The following is an 18682-nucleotide window of genomic DNA, read 5'->3' as shown; positions in this document are numbered from 1 at the left end:
TTTTTTTTTTTTAATTTTTTTTTTAAAGATTTATTTATTTTTATTATATGTAAGTACACTGTAGCTGTCTTCAGACACTCCAGAAGAGGGAGTCAGATACCCATTACGGATGGTTGTGAGCCACCATTTGGTTGCTGGGATTTGAACTTTTGGACCTTCGGAAGAGCAGTCGAGTGCTCTTACCCACTGAGCCATCTCACCAGCCCCCCTAAAACTTTTGAGTTCTACTTTCTGAAAAAAAAAATTTTTTTTTTTGATGTTATTGTTTTCAAGACAGGGTTTCACTGTGTAGCCCTGGTTTTGAACTTACTCAGTAGACCAGGCAGGCCTCCAACTCAGAGATCCATCTGCCTGCTTCTGCCTCCTAAGTGCTGGGATTAAAGGCCTCCAGTACCAGGAAAGTTTTATGTATATGTATATGTGTATATATAAAACTTATGTGTGTCTGAGTGTGGTGTGGGTTTGAGCCCTTGTGTAGAGGTCAGAAGAGGACATCAGATTCTCCAGGAACTGGGGTTATAGGCAGTTGTGAGTCACCACTGTGCCCTTCCTTCCTTCCTTCCTTCCTTCCTTCCTTCCTTTCTTCCTTCTAAATCTAGGTTGTAGATATTAAACTCAGATCCTCATGCTTGTGTGGTAAGCACTTTATCTATAAAGTTACCTCAGATCTTCTTATTGTTGTTGTTTGTTTGTTTTTTAAGATTTATTTCTTACCAGTGTTCTACCTGCATGTATGCCTGAAGGCCAGAAGAGGGCACCAGATCTCATTACAGATGGTTGTGAGCCTCCATGTGGTTGCTGGGATTTGAACTCAGGACCTCTGGAAGAGCAGTCAGTGCTCTTAACAACTGAGCCATCTCTCCAGCCCCCATATTCTTACCNTTTATACAAAGTTTTCTGCTCTTGTAGGAGCATGTGGCTTAATTATGGAAAACAAAGCTTTTGATAGTTTTCTGTCACTCTTATCTGAGTGATAGAAAAAGTGACACAAGGATCAGATTAGCATATCTTAGTTTTTTGAGGGGAAAGTGGGAACAGTGTAGGCATACATTTTGTACAACCTACTTTAATAAGTGTTTAACCTTTCCTCTTGCCCACCACTCACCAGAGGCAGTGGAAGATAAAAGTTAATAGGCTCTGGGGGCCGGCCGTGGTGGCGCACGCCTTTAATCCCAGCACTTGGGATGCAGAGGCAGGTGGATTTCTGAGTTCGAGGCCAGCCTGGTCTACAAAGTGAGTTCCAGGACAGCCAGGGCTACACAGAGAAACCCTGTCTTTAAAAAACAAACAAACAAACAAACAAACAAACAAAAAACCCAAAAAAAGGCTATGGAGGAAGTGGACATTTAGCAAAGCTGCCACAGGAACCCCAGCTACAATGCAGTTTTAAGATTGTTACATGAGCCAGGCAGTTACATGGCCCATAATCTAGCATTTGGGAGGCAGAGGCAGGCAGATTTTTGAGTTCGAGGCCAGCCTGGTCTACAGAGTGAGTTCCAGGACAGTTAGGGCTACACAGAGAAAGAAACTCTGTCTCAAAAAACAAACAAACAAACAAACAAAAGATTGTTGCATGAAGGCCTGGAGTGGTGGTGCAGATATACCTGTAATCCCAGTACTTTGGTGGTGGACGAAGGAGGACTGGGAGTTGCTAAAGGACACCTTCCCTGGCTGTATACTAAGTTTAAGGCCGGATGGTGGTAGGCTTTAAGGCCAGCCTAGATGACATGAGATTCTGTCTCAAAATAGAAAAGAAAAAAAAATATAAATGAAATTTGGCTTGAGATTAGAATAGAATTTTCAGGGTTTTTTTTTTTTTTTAAGATTTATTTATTGTTATTTGTAAGTATACAGTAGCTGTCTTTAGACACACCAGAAGAGGGTATCAGATCAGATTACAGATGGTTGTGAGCCACCATGTGGTTGCTGGGAATTGAACTCAGGACCTCTGGAAGAGCAGTCAGTGCTCTTAACTACTGAGTCATCGCTCTAGCCCCACAACAAATGCTCTTTTTATTTTTGGTGTTTTGTTTTGTTTTGTTTTGTTTTGTTTTTTCGAGACAGGGTTTCTCTGTATAGCCCTGGCCTGGAACTCACTTTGTAGACCAGGCTGGCCTCGAACTCAGAAATCCGCCTGACTCTGCCTCCCAAGTGCTGGGATTAAAGGCGTGTGCCACCACTGCCCGGCTCAACAGATGCTCTTAACTGTGGAGCCTTCTCTAGGTCTTGAGAATTTCAGAAATATCTCTAATCATACGTCTTCCATTTTATATTACATAATATGTGAAGCTGTATTCATGGCATCCTACCCCCACCCCTTTCTTTGATGCAGGGTCTCATGAAGCCCCCAGCAGGCCTCAGAATTACTGTGTAGCCTAGGATGACCTTGAATTTATGATTTTCCTGTCTCTCTACCTCCTGAGTGCTGAGATTATTAACCTGCGTGTACCACCATGCAAGGTTTTAAAATTCAAGGCTGAGATTTAGGTCCTAGTGCCCAAGGTACTCCAGCAACCAAGCTGCAACCCCAAACCTAGTACTGATGCTTATAAAGTCAAAGTATGGATCAACCCTGAAGAAGATTGCGATGCCTACATTCTCAGAAGGTTGTGTAGGGTGGCTCTTACTTTTAATCCCAAAAGAGGCAGAGGCAAACAGATCTCTGTGGATGAGTTTTGAGGTCAGCCTGGTCTACAGAGTGAATTCCAGGTCAGCCAGGCCTACAGAGAGAAACCCTGTCTCAAACAACAACAACAACAGTAACCCCCCTAAAAGATACGTTTCTTCATGGCTTATTATAAAGTATTTTAATGAATGCTTTTTGTATACCTGTATACTTGGGAGGCCACATAAAAATTTCCCCAGCCAAAAGGGAGAAAGATGTTTAAGAAGCCCGGCTGTATTCTAATGAACTTACACCCATCAAACCCAGGTTCTCTAGTGCTAGGTGAGTGCTTTGCTACTGAGCTACAGCACCAACAGCACTAAATTTTCTTTTTTCTTTGGGTTGTTGGGATAATTTCTTTCTGTACTTTTGTTTTTCTTTAGTCTGTGGTCAGGTTCCTAGGTACCTAGGAGTTTTGAGTGGCACCGTAGCTTCTCTGCATAGTGTACAGTGGAGTCCCGTGTTTCCAGCTACTCCTGGGGTCAGATTGGTGAGGTTTGTGAAAGGGCCAGGAAGTGTATCTATATTCTGTAGTCATCTTTGTGGCTGTCACTGAGCCTTCTCCTGCCACCCTGTGAGATCTAGTGTGCTCCTCAGGCCTGGTTCTACCTGTTAAGCCATCTCACCAGCATTCCATCTTATTATTTATAACAAGGTGCCTCACAGAACCCGATACTGCTAAGCTGGGTTAGTTTACAAGCTCCCAGGATTTGCCTGTCTCTTCCCTACCATATTGGGGTTACAAGGTTACAAGCACAAGTAGCTGTGCCTGGGTTTGTGTGTGGTACTGGAGTTAGGAACTCTTTCACAGCAAACACTCTCACCCACTGGCATCTGCTCAGCCCCTCAGCATTTCATTTATTTATTTATTTATTTATTTATTTGCTTGCTTGATGTGTTGTGTCTGGGAGTTTGCCATAGTGGTCTATGTCACAGGATAATTTATAAAGGGCTCTCAATAGAAGCTCAGAGAAGAAGGATTGTGAGGAGTTAGACCAGAATTAGTGGCATATTTGACCTGGTGAGTCAGTAGAGATGATTGTGTTTGTGTTTATATAATAGACATCAGTTGGGAGTAGTTCACACCTTTAATCCCAGCATTCAGAGGCAGATGTAACAGATCTTTGTGAGTTTGAGGCTAGCCTGGTCTACATAGAGAGTACCAGGACAGCCAGGGGTAGGTACATAGAGAGATCCTCTTTAAATAAATACACAAAACCAAAAAAAAAAAAAAAAAAAANTTTGGTTTTTCGAAACAGGGTTTCTCTGTGTAGCCCTGGCTGTCCTGGAACTCACTTTGTAGACCAGGCTGGCCTCGAACTCAGAAATCCGCCTGCCTTTGCCTCCCGAGTGCTGGGATTAAAGGCGTGCGCCACCACGCCCGGCTCGAGAACAGTCTTTACATTTAAAGAGAAATTGAGTTTTCTTCTCACTGCTGATCTGGTCTTCATTTCTATTAGTAGAAGGACAGTTTGTTTCCACTGTGACTGTGACCCCTGTGTTTCACAGGATCTAAGAAAAGAGGACATACTTTACAAGGCATATAATCCCAGCCCTGGAAAGCTGAAGCAGGATTGCTGAGGGCTCAATGCTAGCTTGTGCTGCAGAGTGAAACATTGTCTCCAAAAAACAAACAAAAAATGAAAACCCACAAACAAAAAGACATGGTGGTCTTGAGTTACCTCAGAGTCGCTCATAGATCTGTTGTGGCAGATGCTTTGGTTTAGCTGCCCAGGACCAGGATAACACAGGGAACAAGGTGCTGGGGTTTCTTGAGCTCTCAGGATCAGAATGCAAGAGTGTGTGTGTGTGTGTGTGTGTGTGTGTGTGTGTGTGTGTGATGGTGGTGGGAGTGGTGGGGGTATAGGAAGGAGTGGGGATTGAAGAGAGAAAGAGTTACACATGCTCAGATGGTGATGTTTATGCCTTTTTCTTGGTTGAGTGTTTCTTGTGGTGTGGGAGAAAGAATGATAACCCTGAGCTCTGCTAGGAACCTTGGTTCATATGCATTTTCTTGGACAGTAGCCCTGTCTCAGCGTCACTGTGACAGGGGTAATAGTATTCTAGCTAGCATTGGGTAGGGTGAGTAGCTGCATTTCCCACTCAGTAAATGACATGGCTGCCACAAAAACCTGTGTTCTGATTTGTTGTCCCAGTGTGACTTTAGTGTGGTCCTCAGGCCCCTGTCTAAACTGAAATGGGTATGTTTTCTTCAATACACAGCTTTTGACTCTGGGGGGAGATCCCCAGTAGATTGATAATTAGGGCCATGCGCACACTGATGATGTGCTTTCCCCACACCCTGAAGTTTTCGTTTTATTAGAAGTCTCTGTAACCAGATGTGGAGGTGTGCCTCAGTAAAATCCCAGTATTCAGAAGGCAGGAGCCAGGAGCATTACAAGTTCAAGGCCAGCCAAGGTTACCTCACACAAATTCCATACACAATAGTACTGTACTCATAATGGCTATGCTCACTGAGGGAAGCTTGAACTACATCTGATTTTTCTATTATTATTATTTAATTTCACAGTTATTTGGGCATTTGTCAGGCTCGTTGGCATCCAAGTTCTTTGTGAGCAGATCACACAGAAGACCTTCAGGCACATTAGAGTAAATGGCCCAGGTTGTATTTCTAAAAATTAGTGTCTAATACTCTTGATGCCTAGGCCTTGAAAAAACAATACAGGGTCAGGTTGGCCTCAAACTCTTAAAGAATTTCCTCCCTTGGCCTCCTGGGTGCTGGGATTAAAGGTCACCAAAAGCTCAATCACCTTTACTTTACAAATGCCTAGACCAAGACCATGGAAAGGTGGATTTGAGAAGTCATTTTTTGTTAATGGTGGCAGTCCTTTTTTTTTTTTCTCCAAAGATTTATTTATTGTTATTTGTAAGTACACTGTAGCTGTCTTTAGACACACCAGAAGAGGGCATCAGATCTCATTACCGATGGTTGTGAGCCACCATGTGGTTGTGGGATTTGAACTCAGGAGCTTTGTAAGAGCAGTTAGTGCTCTTAACCGCTGAGCCATCTCGCCAGCCCCTCTGACCAATTCTTGTAGGAATGCTGGGGTTACAGATGTGCTCTATTGTATCTGGCTTCCCACGTGGTTCCAGGGGATTAATTTAGATTGTCAGGCTTGCATGCCAAGTGCTCTTACCTGCCGAGCCACCTCTATGGTTCTAAGAAGTACTTATTTAAAACAATTTTTAAACATTTTTTTCTTTTAATTATGTATGAGTATGGATATGTGTGCCTAAAAACAGTGTAAGCTCACAGAGGTCCACCTGCCTCTTGTGCTGTGATTGAAGGCAGCCACTGCATTTGGCAAATAGCTCAGGCATGTCTTTTCAATGTGGTCCAGTCCTGGTAAGTCCAAAGGCTAATATTAGTGGCCTCCTTTTTCAGTCAGGATCTCCGACCCATCATTTTCCTGTCTTCCCCAGCCAGGAAGGATGGTATTTGACACACAATAGATCAGACTTGGAGAGAGAATGGATTTCTCCAGCAATTTTGACCTTTAATGCCTCATAGAGAGGTAGTTAACCCACCACTTAATCCCACTGGAGCTTCCCGCTGTGTGGTCATGCAGGCAGTGTAAGTGGTTTAAAAGTGAAGCTGAGATTGGGTGAGATTGTGGGCCAAATTCCATCATCTAGTGAATGCAGTTATAAGACTAGGTATAGCGTTGCTTTGTACCAAGGATCAAATGGAGGAAATAGTCTCATTTTAGCAGAAACTGAGGTGATCAAGGTGTATTCGTCCTCAGTAGCTGCTGCAGTGCCCAGGGACTGCACTAACTTGACTAGGTCTGGTCTGGCTGCAGTTCTGCAGAGGTGCTCACGGGCATAAAGGCAAGTACACTGTAGCTGTCTTCAAACACCCCAGAAGAGGGCATCAGATCTCATTACAGATGGTTGTGAGCCATCATGTGGTTGCTGGAATTTGAATTCAGGACCTTCGGAAGAGCAGTCAATGCTGTTAACCACTGAGCCGTCTCTCCAGCCCCTCAGTCTTTTATAAATGTTTGTTGAGTAGGTTTCGTCTACTGTGCTAAGACAATTATGCTTTACTCTGGTTCTTTTTCTCTTAGTCAGATTCTGAGGAAGATGAGCCTGCGAAGAAGAAAGTTGTCCTGCAGGTAAGCTTGATTGCTATTCTCTCTCTCTCTTTTTTTTTTTTTTTTTTTTTTTTTTTAGATAGGGTTTCTCTGTATAGCCCTGTCTGTCTGTCCTGGAACTCAGTCTGTAGACGAGGCTGGCCTTGAACTCAGAAATCCGACTATCTCTGCCTCCTAAGTGCTGGGATTAAAGGCGTGGGCCACCACTGCCCAACCTTTAATCTCTTTCTGTATTGTTTCTAGAAAGATAGGACTTAAAGGGCCCTAAGGTTTTCAATTGAGGGCAGCACGTTTGCAGGTATTTGAGGACTGTTGTTGGTCTAACTTTGGTTTCCAATGTAGCTGCTCTGACTCTAATTCACCCCTCTTTTTCTCATTCTTTCCTGGCATTAGCACAATGACATTGACCTTTCTGGAAGGACAGGCAATGGTAGGAGTAGAGACTGTCACTTAATTCAGTCCATTACATTTCAGGTAGAAGAATTGTTTAGGGAGAGTTATGTACATCGGTGAGATGATGATTGGGACCACTTGTGTTGTAAAGTTGCCTGCTTTTCCTGTTGTGTTTCTAATCTGGAAATAGATATGCAGACAGCACTTACTTGGTACTAGGTATCATTCATTTTAAATGCCTTACTGGTATCTAACGGATTCCTTCTTCACTGGAGGGACTAAATCCTAGGTTATGACCATAGTTTACAAGAGGAAACCGAGGAATATGCCCAAAGTCAGACAGCTAGTGTGGGTGGAGTACACCTGTGTCAGGTGTTCTGACTCCAAAGGTCAGGTCTGGTCCTGGGGAGTCCAAGTAGCTGTTGTACTTGGAGAGAAGCAGCTGCAAGCATGAACAGAAGTCTCAACTGGTCCGGCAGTGGTGGCACACGCCTTTAATCCCAGCACTTGGGAGGCAGAGGCAGGTGGATTTCTGAGTGAGAGGCCAGAGCCTGGTCTACAGAGTGAGAGGCCAGCCTGGTCTACAGAGTGAGTTCCAGGACAGCCAGGGATACACAGAGAAACCCTGTCTTGATAAAACCCCCCAAAACAACAACAACAACAAGAAAGAAGTTCTAAGGTGGCCGGAGCAGGGCTCCTGACCTCCCACCCCCAGCACCTCACTCTGGTCCTCCTCCAAATGAACACCTCTCCTCTGCTTGGCCTGCTTATCTCAGAAATCCTGTTTCACTCACTCTTTGTGGGAATTTCTTGGCTGAGAAGATACCCTGGTGCTCCAGGACAGTGACACAGTAATCATATTCCACTGTCCTTTTCCTATTGGTACCTCTCTATACTTAGGACAGACCAGCCCTTTTGCATACAGAAAGCAAAATCCTGCAATTCATATGAGTAAGAGCAGCTCTGCAGGGGTGGGGCCGATTAGTATAGAAACCGATAAGCTAAGTGCTTGCTTATGGCATTAGTCGATGTACCACACAGAGGGCTTTCCTTGGGTGGGTTGGCAGAAGGAGCTTTTAGCAACAGGTACAGATATCTCTTAAGCAGAATAATGTTCTTGAATAATTACCACTTCAAGGGAGGGAGAAGGTGAATATTTGGTTGTTTTTAAGATTTATTTTTATTTTGTGTATATGAGTGTGTATACATACACACACATATACATATACAATATATGTATACATATGTACATATATGTGTATATGTATATATGCATCATGTGTGCCTGATGGCTGCTGAGGTCAGAAAAAGGTATTGGATCCCCTGGAGCTGTAGTTACTGGAGGTTGTGGGCTGCACTATATGTGCTGGGAACTAAATCCTGATTGCTTGGAAGATGAATAGTGCTCTTGATCACTGAATAATTTCTCTCAACTCAAGACTTAGGTTTTTAAGAAGGGCTAATGTGAGATTGAGGGCATGCACTGTATTTACTGAAGACTCTCGGAGTTCAGGTAGGATCCGTGTCAGATAATCATGGATCGAGACTGGGCAGAGCCGAGCCAAGATGGCCTTTCATTGTGGAAAGAACATCTATATAAGTCCTGGACAAGGAGGGCCTGAGTGCGTGATGTAACAGAGCATCAAGGGCCTCAGGCCTCAGAGAAGTGCAGAACTATGATCTTGTTTGTCATATTGCTGCTGTATAACATGAAGTCTCACTTGTCTTTCTTCCCTCTCATTCCAAACTTGGGCTCACTAGGGATCCGGCGAGGGGACTGGTTTGTCTGCCTTGCTCCCCCAACCTAAAAACCTGACTGTGAAAGAGACTAACAGGTTGCTCCTGCCCCATGCCTTCTCCCGGAAACCCTCAGATATCTCCTCAGATGCTAAGCCCTCTAGATTGGCTTCTAAGACCAAGCCCGCCTCACTTGCTCCTGTTTTGGGTACCACAACCACCACTCCATCACCCTCTGCCATCAAGGCTGCTGCCAAGAGTGCTGCCCTGCAGGTGACCAAGCAGATAACACAGGAGGATGACGACAGTGACGAGGAAGTTGCTCCTGAGAACTTTTTCTCCCTCCCTGACAAGGCTGAGCCACCTGGAGTTGAGCCATACCCTTACCCTGTCCCCACTGTCCCTGAAGAGCTGCCTCCAGGCACAGAACCAGAACCAGCTTTCCAGGACGATGCAGCCAATGCCCCCCTTGAGTTTAAGATGGCGGCAGGGTCAAGTGGAGCTCCCTGGATGCCGAAGCCTGGGGATGACTACAGCTACAATCAGTTTTCCACATATGGCGATGCCAATGCTGCTGGTGCTTATTATCAGGTAGGTAAGGACAGAGTGGGCAGCCCAGGAATATTGGAACATGGTGCTGAAGGAGGGTTTGAACCAGTGATATGGCCTGTGGGTCACTTTGCTTTTCTTTTTCTTTCTTATTTTTAAAGATGTATTTATTGTTATATCTTAAGTACACTGTAGCTGTCTTCAGACACACCAGAGGAGGGCATCAGATCTCATTATGGATGGTTGTGAGCCACCATGTGGTTGCTGGGATTTGAATTCAGGACCTCCAGAAGAGCAGTTAGTGCTCTTATCCGCTGAGCCATTTCTCCACCCCTGCTTAATATTCTTATATCTACTAGGTCTGAAAACACACTGCTTTTATTCTGAACAGATGTAAATTGTCTGAGTATTACAGGGTGACTCATGCCGCTAACCCTTCGTTCTGCACGTTAGCTTTCTGTCACTGTGCTGGAAGCCTCAGGTGATATGCTGGAGGGTACTAGGTTATTTTCACTCAGGGTCTCAGGCTTCAGTCCGTGGTTGCTTTGCTTTTGGGCCTGTGAGCATCTGTTTGCTGCGTTACTGCTGGACCGTGTGTCATGGGACTGCAGCAGAGGAAGCGAAGAGAAAAGAAGGCTATGGGATCCTGTGGGATTACACCACCATTGACCTTTGTTCCTTCCAGGAAACTCCACCTCCCAATAGTTCCTCTATCTCCTGTCCGAGTCTTTAACACAGGGATCAGCAAGAGACACTTACTGAAATAGAGAATTTTGAAAATGGAAGTTTATTGAGGGTTGTGGGAGATTTAACAAACATAGGAAAGGAGTGGTCTCTAATCCTAGAACTAAGAGTTGCTGCTTTGAACATAGATGTTGAGGAATGGGGACGTTTGGTGTAAGCTTCTGGGTACCAGGCAGTGTCATATAAGGGAGCACACGAACAGAGTCAAAGTGACTTGTCAAGACAACCTTTTTTTGCAAAACAGGTGCCCTAGAACCTCAGCTAGACAGCATGCAATGCCAAGATGGCCTCTGTCTTTCATCCTTAACTGGAGTAGTGACTTGTATCTTTTTTTTTAAGATTTTATTTATTATATGTAAGTACACTGTAGCTGTCTTCAGACACATCAGAAGAGGGCATTAAATCTCATTTCGGATGGTTGTGAGCCACCATGTGGTTGCTGGGATTTGAACTCAGGACCTTTGGAAGAGCAGTCAGTGCTCTTATGAGCCATCTTTCTAGCCCAAGAATACAGCTCTTAACCTAGTTCATTCCCAATTTTGTAGCATCTTATTTATTTATTTATTTATTTGACAGCATCTCACTATATAGTTCTAGCTGTCCTGGAACTTAGTACATAGACCAGAGTAGCTTTGAACTCATAGAGATTCACCTGCCTCTACCTCCTGAGTCCTGGGATTAAAGGTGTATGCTACCATGCCCAGCAACAAGTAGCTCATGGAGCATGTTTGTAGTCAGACTGCCTGTGATTCTTGAGTACAGGCAGTCCTGTACTGCAGGACTGCACATGACCAGGCAGCCCCCTGAAACTGTACAGCAGAGAGGAAAGGGAGTGGAGGGTCGGGGAGGAGGGGAAGCAGGGGAGAGGATGGCCTGGTCTGTGAAGGGATGTGGCTTTTGATCTAATAGCACTGCCTTTCCTCCCTGTTCACGTCAGAGGTTGTTGTGTCTGAAGAACAGGTCAGGTCTGTCTAAGGGCACTGGAGAGGTGATGTGGGAGTTACACAGGGAAGCAGCTAAGGGAGCAGGGCACAGCAGGAGAGAATGTGCATCCTTTGTCACCTTCTCTCAGGCAATAACTCTCTGCCTGGATGGTACTCATGAGGGAGCTGCAGGGACTGTTGGTGACCCAGAGGGTAGGCCCTTGAATAGATCTGGGCTGGTCCGTCTGAGGGGCTTTGGTGCAGCATCGGCCTTTTCCATGCACTTTGCTTTGTCTTGTCTTCATTATGCCCTCAGTCATTTGTTTTCTGTTCTGACTATAGGATTACTACAGTGGTGGCTACTATCCTGCACCGGACCCGGCTCTGGTCCCTCCCCAGGAAATTGCCCCTGATGCCTCTTTCATTGATGATGAAGCAGTGAGTTACAAATGTATTACTTACTTCTCTGTTGCTGTGAGACAATACCATGACAAAAACAACCTATAGAAGGCGTATTTGAGCTTATAGTTCCAAAGGGATGAGAGACCATTGCAGTGGGATAGGGCTATTCCATGCATAGGGTCAAGCAGCTTGCATGGCAGTAGGGACAGGTGGGAAGTTGAGAGCTCACATCTCCATTCACACACAGGAAGCAGAGAACAGAGAAAGTGGGGCAAGGCTATATAAACTCTCACAGCCCAGCACCAGTGTTCCAGCAGACTGGACCATCTCCCCAAACAGTGCCACCAGCTACGGACTGTGTTCAAATATCTGAGCCTATGGGAAACACTTCTTCTTTAAACCACCACAAAGGCAAAATAGCTTTCTATTTTCTGTGCTAGGGATCAAGCACAAGACCTGTGCTTGTTAGTCAGGTAGTAGACTACAGAGCCCTATCCTAAGCCCATAAGTGATATGTAAGCACACTGTAGCTGTCTTCAGACACACCAGAAGAGGGCATCAGATCTCATTTCGGATGGTTGTGAGCCACCATGTGGTTGCTGAGATTTGAACTCAGGACCTTTGGAAGAGCAGTCAGTGCTCTTAACGGAGCCATCTCTCCAGCCTGCCTTTCTATTTTTTTAAATTTAAGATTTATTTTATTTTTAGTTATGTATATCTTTATGTGTCTGTGTCAGGGTAAGTGCACATAAGTGTAGGTCGCTGCGGAGACCAGCGGAGTCAGGCCCCTTTGGAGCTGCTGTGGATGCTGGAGACTAAATTCATCCTCTGTCAGAGCAGCACTCACTCTTGGCAGAGTCTCTTCAGCCCATCAATGGCCATTTTTGATACCAGGTTTCAAATCTGAAGTTACAAGATTTGATATGTGGCCAGACTGGTTTTGAATTTGCAAGTTTTATGTTCTGTCTTCTGACTGCTGGGATTATGGGGAGTTTACTTTTATTATTTTATTTATTGTTTGTTTATTTGTTTGTTTGTTTGTTTTGAGGCAGTTTTTCTGTGTAGCCTTGGCTGTCCTGGAACTCACTGTGTATACCCAGGCTGGCCTTGAACTCAGTAATCCACTTGCTTCTGCTTCTTGAGTGCTGGGACGAAAGGCGTGCACCACCACGCCCGGCGGAAGTTTATTTTTAATTAAAAAGAATTTTACTACATCTTAATTTTTTGTTGTACGTATAACATATAGACACATTGTCTTAGCCTTTTTATTGTTGTGATAAAATACCATGAACAAAACCAAACCAAAACAAAGCTGTGGAAGGAAAGGGTTTCTTTCTTCTTTCCAGCTGTAGTCTGTATTATTCAGGGAAGGCAAGGCAAGGTAGGAACCTGAAGACCAGCGCTGACACAGAGGCCATGGAAAAGCACTGCATCCTGCTGTGCTGCTCATGGCCTGCCTGCATAGCCTGCCTTGTAGCACCCAGGACCACAGCCACAGTGAGCCTCTCACATCAGTCACCAATCAGAAAGTGTACCCCAGGCTTGCCCACAGACTGATCTAGTGGGGGTATCTTCTCAACTGAGGTTTCCTTTTCCCAAATGACTCTAGCTTGTGTTAAGTTGATCTAAAACTAATTAACAAACAAACAAAACCCCAACAATAGTTTGTGTAATAGCAGTTAAGTTTTTCCTTATGAAAGAAAGTTTGGGGCAGGCCAGGGCTGGTATCACAGCTCCACAAAATGGTTTCTGCTGAGTTGTGCTGCTATCTCTATGCTGTTGTCTTGGTTCTCATGCTGGCAGCTGGAATGTTTGCCATCCCATCTGTGTGGGCTCTCCGCAGGATGGAGAACACAGGAGAGACATTTCCAGTCTCCTTTGAGGACTTCTCAAACTCCCTAGGGTACTTGCCCTTGTGACTAGGCAAGAGTCTGCTCTCATGACCAGATCTGTTTTCAGTGAGGCTCATAGCTTAGTTTTTTAGTTGAGTGATCATCTGGCTGAATTACTGGTTGATTTACACTGAAGAAAGGGAGAATGTGTTTTTGAGTATTACCTTAAGGCAAGTGCAGCGCCATGGCTTCTCAGCTCAAGCAGCAGCTAACAATTCCCTGAGTAACCATGGTAGTTCCTTGTACAGGCCCCACCAGCTCCTGGGTCTCACGGAAGCTGATCAGTGCTCCCGGTGATCTGGATTTCTTCCTCCTTTTTTCCTTCTGTTTCCTCTCCTTCCCTACCCAGAGGTTCTGGCCTCAAAAGTCATGGCAGTTCTCCTGCCTTGCCCTCCTCACTGTAGGGATTACAGGTATGTACCTACCATGCCCAGATGGCGGTTGTCCTGTCCCGTCTTTTCCTTTTCCTTTTCCTATTTGTTAACTCCCCTGCCCCCTTTCTTCCAGAGATCAAAAGAACAGGAGTTTTATAAGAGAATTCTTTGACCTTTTTTTTTTCTTTTTTCTTTTTTTCGAGACAAGGTTTCTCTGTGTAGCCCTGGCTGTCCTGGAACTCACTTTGTAGACCAGGCTGGCCTCGAACTCAGAAATCTGCCTGCCTCTGCTTCCCGAGTGCTGGGATTAAAGGTGTGCGCCACCACGCCCGGCATTCTTTGGCCTTTTGAGGCTCCCTTACTATCCACCCAATTTTCTCTTCTTCATGAATTCTTTGGGGTGGAATTTGATGATGGCTGATACCAATCCAGTGAGAAAGACAAGGTGGAAAGAGAACTGCTGGGTTGTCTGTTTTTTGTCTGTCTTTGAGGGTGACCTTGAACTCGTGTGTAGCCAAGGATTACCTTGATTCTCCCATTTCTGCCTCCAGAATGCTGAGATGACACATGTGTGCCATACAGGGCTGGGGAGATGAACCAGGGCTTAGTACACACTTAATGTAAGTACATTAGTGAATCACATCCCCAGTCCTGAAAGAATTTTTAGAGGAGAAATCTTAGAGTTTTTCCCCTCTCCCCTTTATTTTTTGAGACAGGGTCTTGCTATGATTCTTCATGCTTCATTGGGCTTAGGAGGTGGGTACAAGGCAGTTGCTAAGCCTCGTGATTTGAGTTTTACTTACATTGTGAAAAAAGGGAAGCAATTCCCACAAGCTGTTCTCTGATTTCTGCCTGTGTGCCTTGATCTGAGTGTGTGTTGTCTTTGTCTCTGTCTCTCTCAGTCTCTCTCTCTTTCACACAAATAAAATGCAATAAAAAAGAAAAAGTGACACCAAGTAACAACAAAATCAAACAGAAAGCAAACAAACTTCTGAACATGAAGGCTTCTGTCTCTGCCTCCCAAGTAGCTGGGGCTACAGGCCAGACTCAGTTTACCCTCAGTTCCTTTAAAAAAAAAAGCCACACCCACCTACCTTTGATTTTATTTATTTTTATTTTATGCGTTTGGGTGTTTTGCCTGTATGTTTGTGTACCATATACATGCAAGTGTACATGGAAACCAGAAGAGGGCTTCAGTTACCTGGAACTGGAGTTAGATAGTTGTAAGCCATCATTTGGGTGCTGGGACTGGACCCTGCAGCCAGTGCTTTTTAGCTGCTGAGCCATTTCTCCAGCCCCTGACTCTCAATAAGTTTGTTTTGTTTTGAAGACAGAGTGTCTCTGTATAGCCCTGGCTGTCCTAGAACTTGATTTGTAGACCAGGCTGGCCTCAAACTCACAGAGATCCATCTGCTTCTGTTGGTTAAAGGTGTGCATCACCATCCCCTGGCCTACCCTCATTTCTTTATTCTTTTTTTCCCCCCGAGACAGGGTTTCTCTGTGTATCCCTGGCTGTCCTGGAACTCACTCTGTAGAGCAGGCTGGCCTGGAAATCAGAAATCTTCCTGCCTCTGCTTCCCAAGTGCTGGGATTAAAGGCAAGCAGCACCACCACTGCCCACCCTTCTCTCTCTCTCTCTCTCTCTCTCTCTCTCTCTCTCTCTCTCTCTTTCTTTCTTTCTTTCTATATATTTATTATATGGAAGTACGCAGTCGCTGTCTTCAGACACTCCAGAAGAGGGCATCAGACCTCATTATGGATGGTTGTGACTCACCATGTGGTTTCTGGGATTTGAATTCAGGACCTCCAGAAGAGCAGTTAGTACTCTTAACCGCTGAGCCATCTCTCCAGCCCCCTACCCTCATTTTGAAAGTTGTAATCCTAATCCTTGGGAGACTGAGGCAGGAGGATTTTGAGTTTGAGGCTTCATGGTTGTGTCCAAAACAGAAATGAAGAATAGACCTTTCAGGCAAGCAGTCTTCTGGTTTGCACTTATGGATTTCCACAAATATTCTTGGCCACCCTGGCTCTGACTCCAGGAGACCTCCTGAGCAGCAGCCCTCACCTGGCTCCATGGGAGCCGGTAGACATCTATTTCACAGAGAGAAACCAAGGGCACAGAGCCCTAGCACTGCTCTAGGCTAGCGGCGGGTCCTTAGCAGTGTCTCCTGCTCTCCTCACCCACTTCCCAGACACCTGCACTCCTGTTTTGATGACTTTTATTTTTCAGTTTAAGCGGCTGCAGGGCAAGAGGAACCGAGGGAGAGAGGAAATCAACTTTGTGGAGATCAAAGGTGATGACCAACTCAGTGGGGCTCAGCAGTGGATGACCAAGTCACTGACAGAAGAGAAAACCATGAAGTCCTTCAGCAAAGTAAGTGTGAAAGACCATTTGGATGGCCTACTTGGAAGGCCTGCACCTCATCTGACCTACTGTGATCTAAATATACCTCTATATTTAGCAAATACTATTGCCCATGGGAATGAAGTGTACACCAAGCTGCATGGCAACAACGCTTGCCTTCCGGACCTTTACAGAATTTAACAGCTATCCGGCTGCTGGTGCGCTCTGGTTGTTGAGAATGAACGATTGGTCGGTTTCCCAGCTGCTGTGTACGTCTCTTCCCACCGATCAGCCAGCATCTACAGATGCTCTCTAATCACACCAGTCTCCATGCTACTGATGTGGGAGCTGGCTCAGCCTGTCTTTGGGGAGTGGGCACAGCAGATCTTCAGAGGTTCTAGGCCCTGGATCCCAAGCATGCTGCTCTTCTTTTGCTACTTTTCCATAGATTGTTGTAGCTAACCTCTGTCTCTGGTTGTTCTTGTTTCCCACACCAAGGGCCGTCCCTGTGCTCATTTTCTTCAGTCAGTATGCTGAAAGTCTCTTCACTTAGCAACTGAGTAGTATGGATACTTATGAGCTGGCCATGGGTGGGGTAGCTGGATATGAGCTGCATGCCAGCAACACCAAGGTCGAGGTTTTATGACACCCCACCACCACCAACTTGGCTTTTCTTTGTTCTATGGTCACAGATGGCCTTCCAGGCCCCCATCATTTATTTTAACTGAATGTTGGCGGTCATACAGGATGGAGCAAAGGATTGTGGTTAGAGCAGCATAGATCTATCATTGTTTACTGGAAAAACCACTTAGGAGAAAGGGCTTTGCTAGGTTGGGCTTGAGAGGCATCATCACAGGCAGCTGCCGGTGTGTGCTTACTGTGGGAGGCATGAACGTCCGTGTGTTATCACCTTCAGTTGTAACATTACAATTACAGTTGTAATGCATTGAGTAGAAGCGTTAGAGTTGGTCTTTTCCCAGCTTCAGGGTGTTGTCCCATTTCATTTTGTTGAGCTTGCTTTTTAAGAGAAGAAAGGATAGAGTCCCCTCTCTCCCCAAGAAGTTGACAGCAGAATTGGGATGAGGTTTAAGGACACTTGAGTGTAAATGATTACAGTGCAAATTGATTACATAAGTGCTGAGGAGACTCTGGGGAGGAGTTCTGAGAGTTGGGTGGGGCTGGCGAGAAAGCTTCTAGCCCGAGACAGCTCTGGCAGAGGACAGAAAAACCACACAATGAAAGCTCAGACCAGTATAGATCTTGACAGTAAATCGTTTGCATCAACGTGTGGTTTGGAGTTGAATGTAGTTACTGATGGAGGTTGGAAGATAGATCGAGGAAGAAGGAGCTTGTGAACTTTGTTGTCCCAGGGAAGTGGTTGACATGTCATAGGATAGGACAGTACAGATTCGGCCAAAGATGATGGATGGATGAGGGTTTAGTAAGTGGTAGGTAGGAGCCAGACCAGACATTTGCCCAGGCTGGAGAGAAGAGGACAGAAATGAAGAAGGTTTAAGAGGCAGATGGATAGGAAGTCTGGAGAGAGGTCAGCAGATCACATGCCTGTGGTATAAAAGCTGTCCTAGACTCACTACAAGCCAGTGTCCACAGGCCGAGCCTGGAGCTCAGGCTAGAAGGAGAGTGGGGTTATCAAAGAGACTAACTCCTGCCCTGACCTCAAAGAGTAGCCAGTCTGCTGGGGATTAATGGGCTGCTTCTAGCAAGCATTCTCATTTTAGATTTGTTTTTCATAATGGCTCTAATAAAATGTTAGCTTTATAAATATACAGACACAAAAGCAGCTCCAAGTTCCCTTGTTCTCCCTAAAGATTTGGGCTGTATGTCTAATGCCTTGGTTTGTCAGCTTTATACTGTCTAGGCATATGAGAGATTTATGTCTTTCCATCTGTGAATTAAGGACTGCTTTTTGTTTTTCTTTTTACTTTCTCTTGTAGAAGAAAGGTGAACAGCCAACTGGCCAGCAGCGGAGGAAACACCAGATCACATATCTGATTCATCAGGTGAGGATGCTCAGGGCTCACAGCATTCCATAAACTTGGGAATGGGAGGGGAGTTAATGTGACCAGAGCCAGGCACCACCCTTTTGGTAGGCCTGCTCTCTTGTTCTCCATGTGGCCACTAGGGGGAGGCTGTGTTCTTAATATCATTCCCCCCTGCCTCTGGTTCACAGGAGTCTAGTCAGGTATTTATCATGTTATGTAAGAGGGAAGCTTTTTATAGGATTCTTTTGGGTTTTATAAGGCAGGATTTCAAGCATTCCAGGCCTAGGATGACTTTGAACTTCTGATTCCCTTGGGTCTGCCCCTTGAGTGCTGAAATTTATGGGCACGTGTCTCTCTGGTTTCTAAGGTGCTAGGGATAGAACTGAGTGCTTCCTGCAAGAACTCTACCATCTGAGCTCCATCCTTTTTGGTTTTTTTTGTTTGTTTGTTTTTCGAGACAGGGTTTCTCTGTATAGCCCTGGCTGTCCTGGAACTCACTTTGTAGACCAGGCTGGCCTTGAACTCAGAAATCCGCCTG

At 45.2% G+C, this 18682-nt stretch overlaps 1 protein-coding gene across 1 annotated transcript in view; it reads left to right on the top strand.

Annotated features, from left to right (window-relative positions):
• Nucleotides 1–18255, top strand: part of Prcc (proline rich mitotic checkpoint control factor) — a 26645-nt gene extending 8390 nt beyond the window's left edge. The window contains exons 2-6 of the mRNA XM_021159090.2: nt 6757–6804; nt 8938–9504; nt 11472–11567; nt 16028–16171; nt 18097–18255. Of these exons, the coding sequence (XP_021014749.1) occupies nt 6757–6804; nt 8938–9504; nt 11472–11567; nt 16028–16171; nt 18097–18195 (954 nt within the window). The 3' untranslated portion in view covers nt 18196–18255. The remainder of the gene's footprint in view (nt 1–6756; nt 6805–8937; nt 9505–11471; nt 11568–16027; nt 16172–18096) is intronic.
• The last annotated feature ends 427 nt before the right edge of the window (nt 18256–18682 follow it).

The sequence above is a fragment of the Mus caroli genome, chromosome 3 (assembly GCF_900094665.2).
Source record: "Mus caroli chromosome 3, CAROLI_EIJ_v1.1, whole genome shotgun sequence".
NCBI classification, from domain to species: Eukaryota; Metazoa; Chordata; class Mammalia; order Rodentia; family Muridae; genus Mus; species Mus caroli.
Note: the sequence above shows the minus strand (reverse complement) of the source record. Positions and strands in the feature narration are given on the sequence as shown.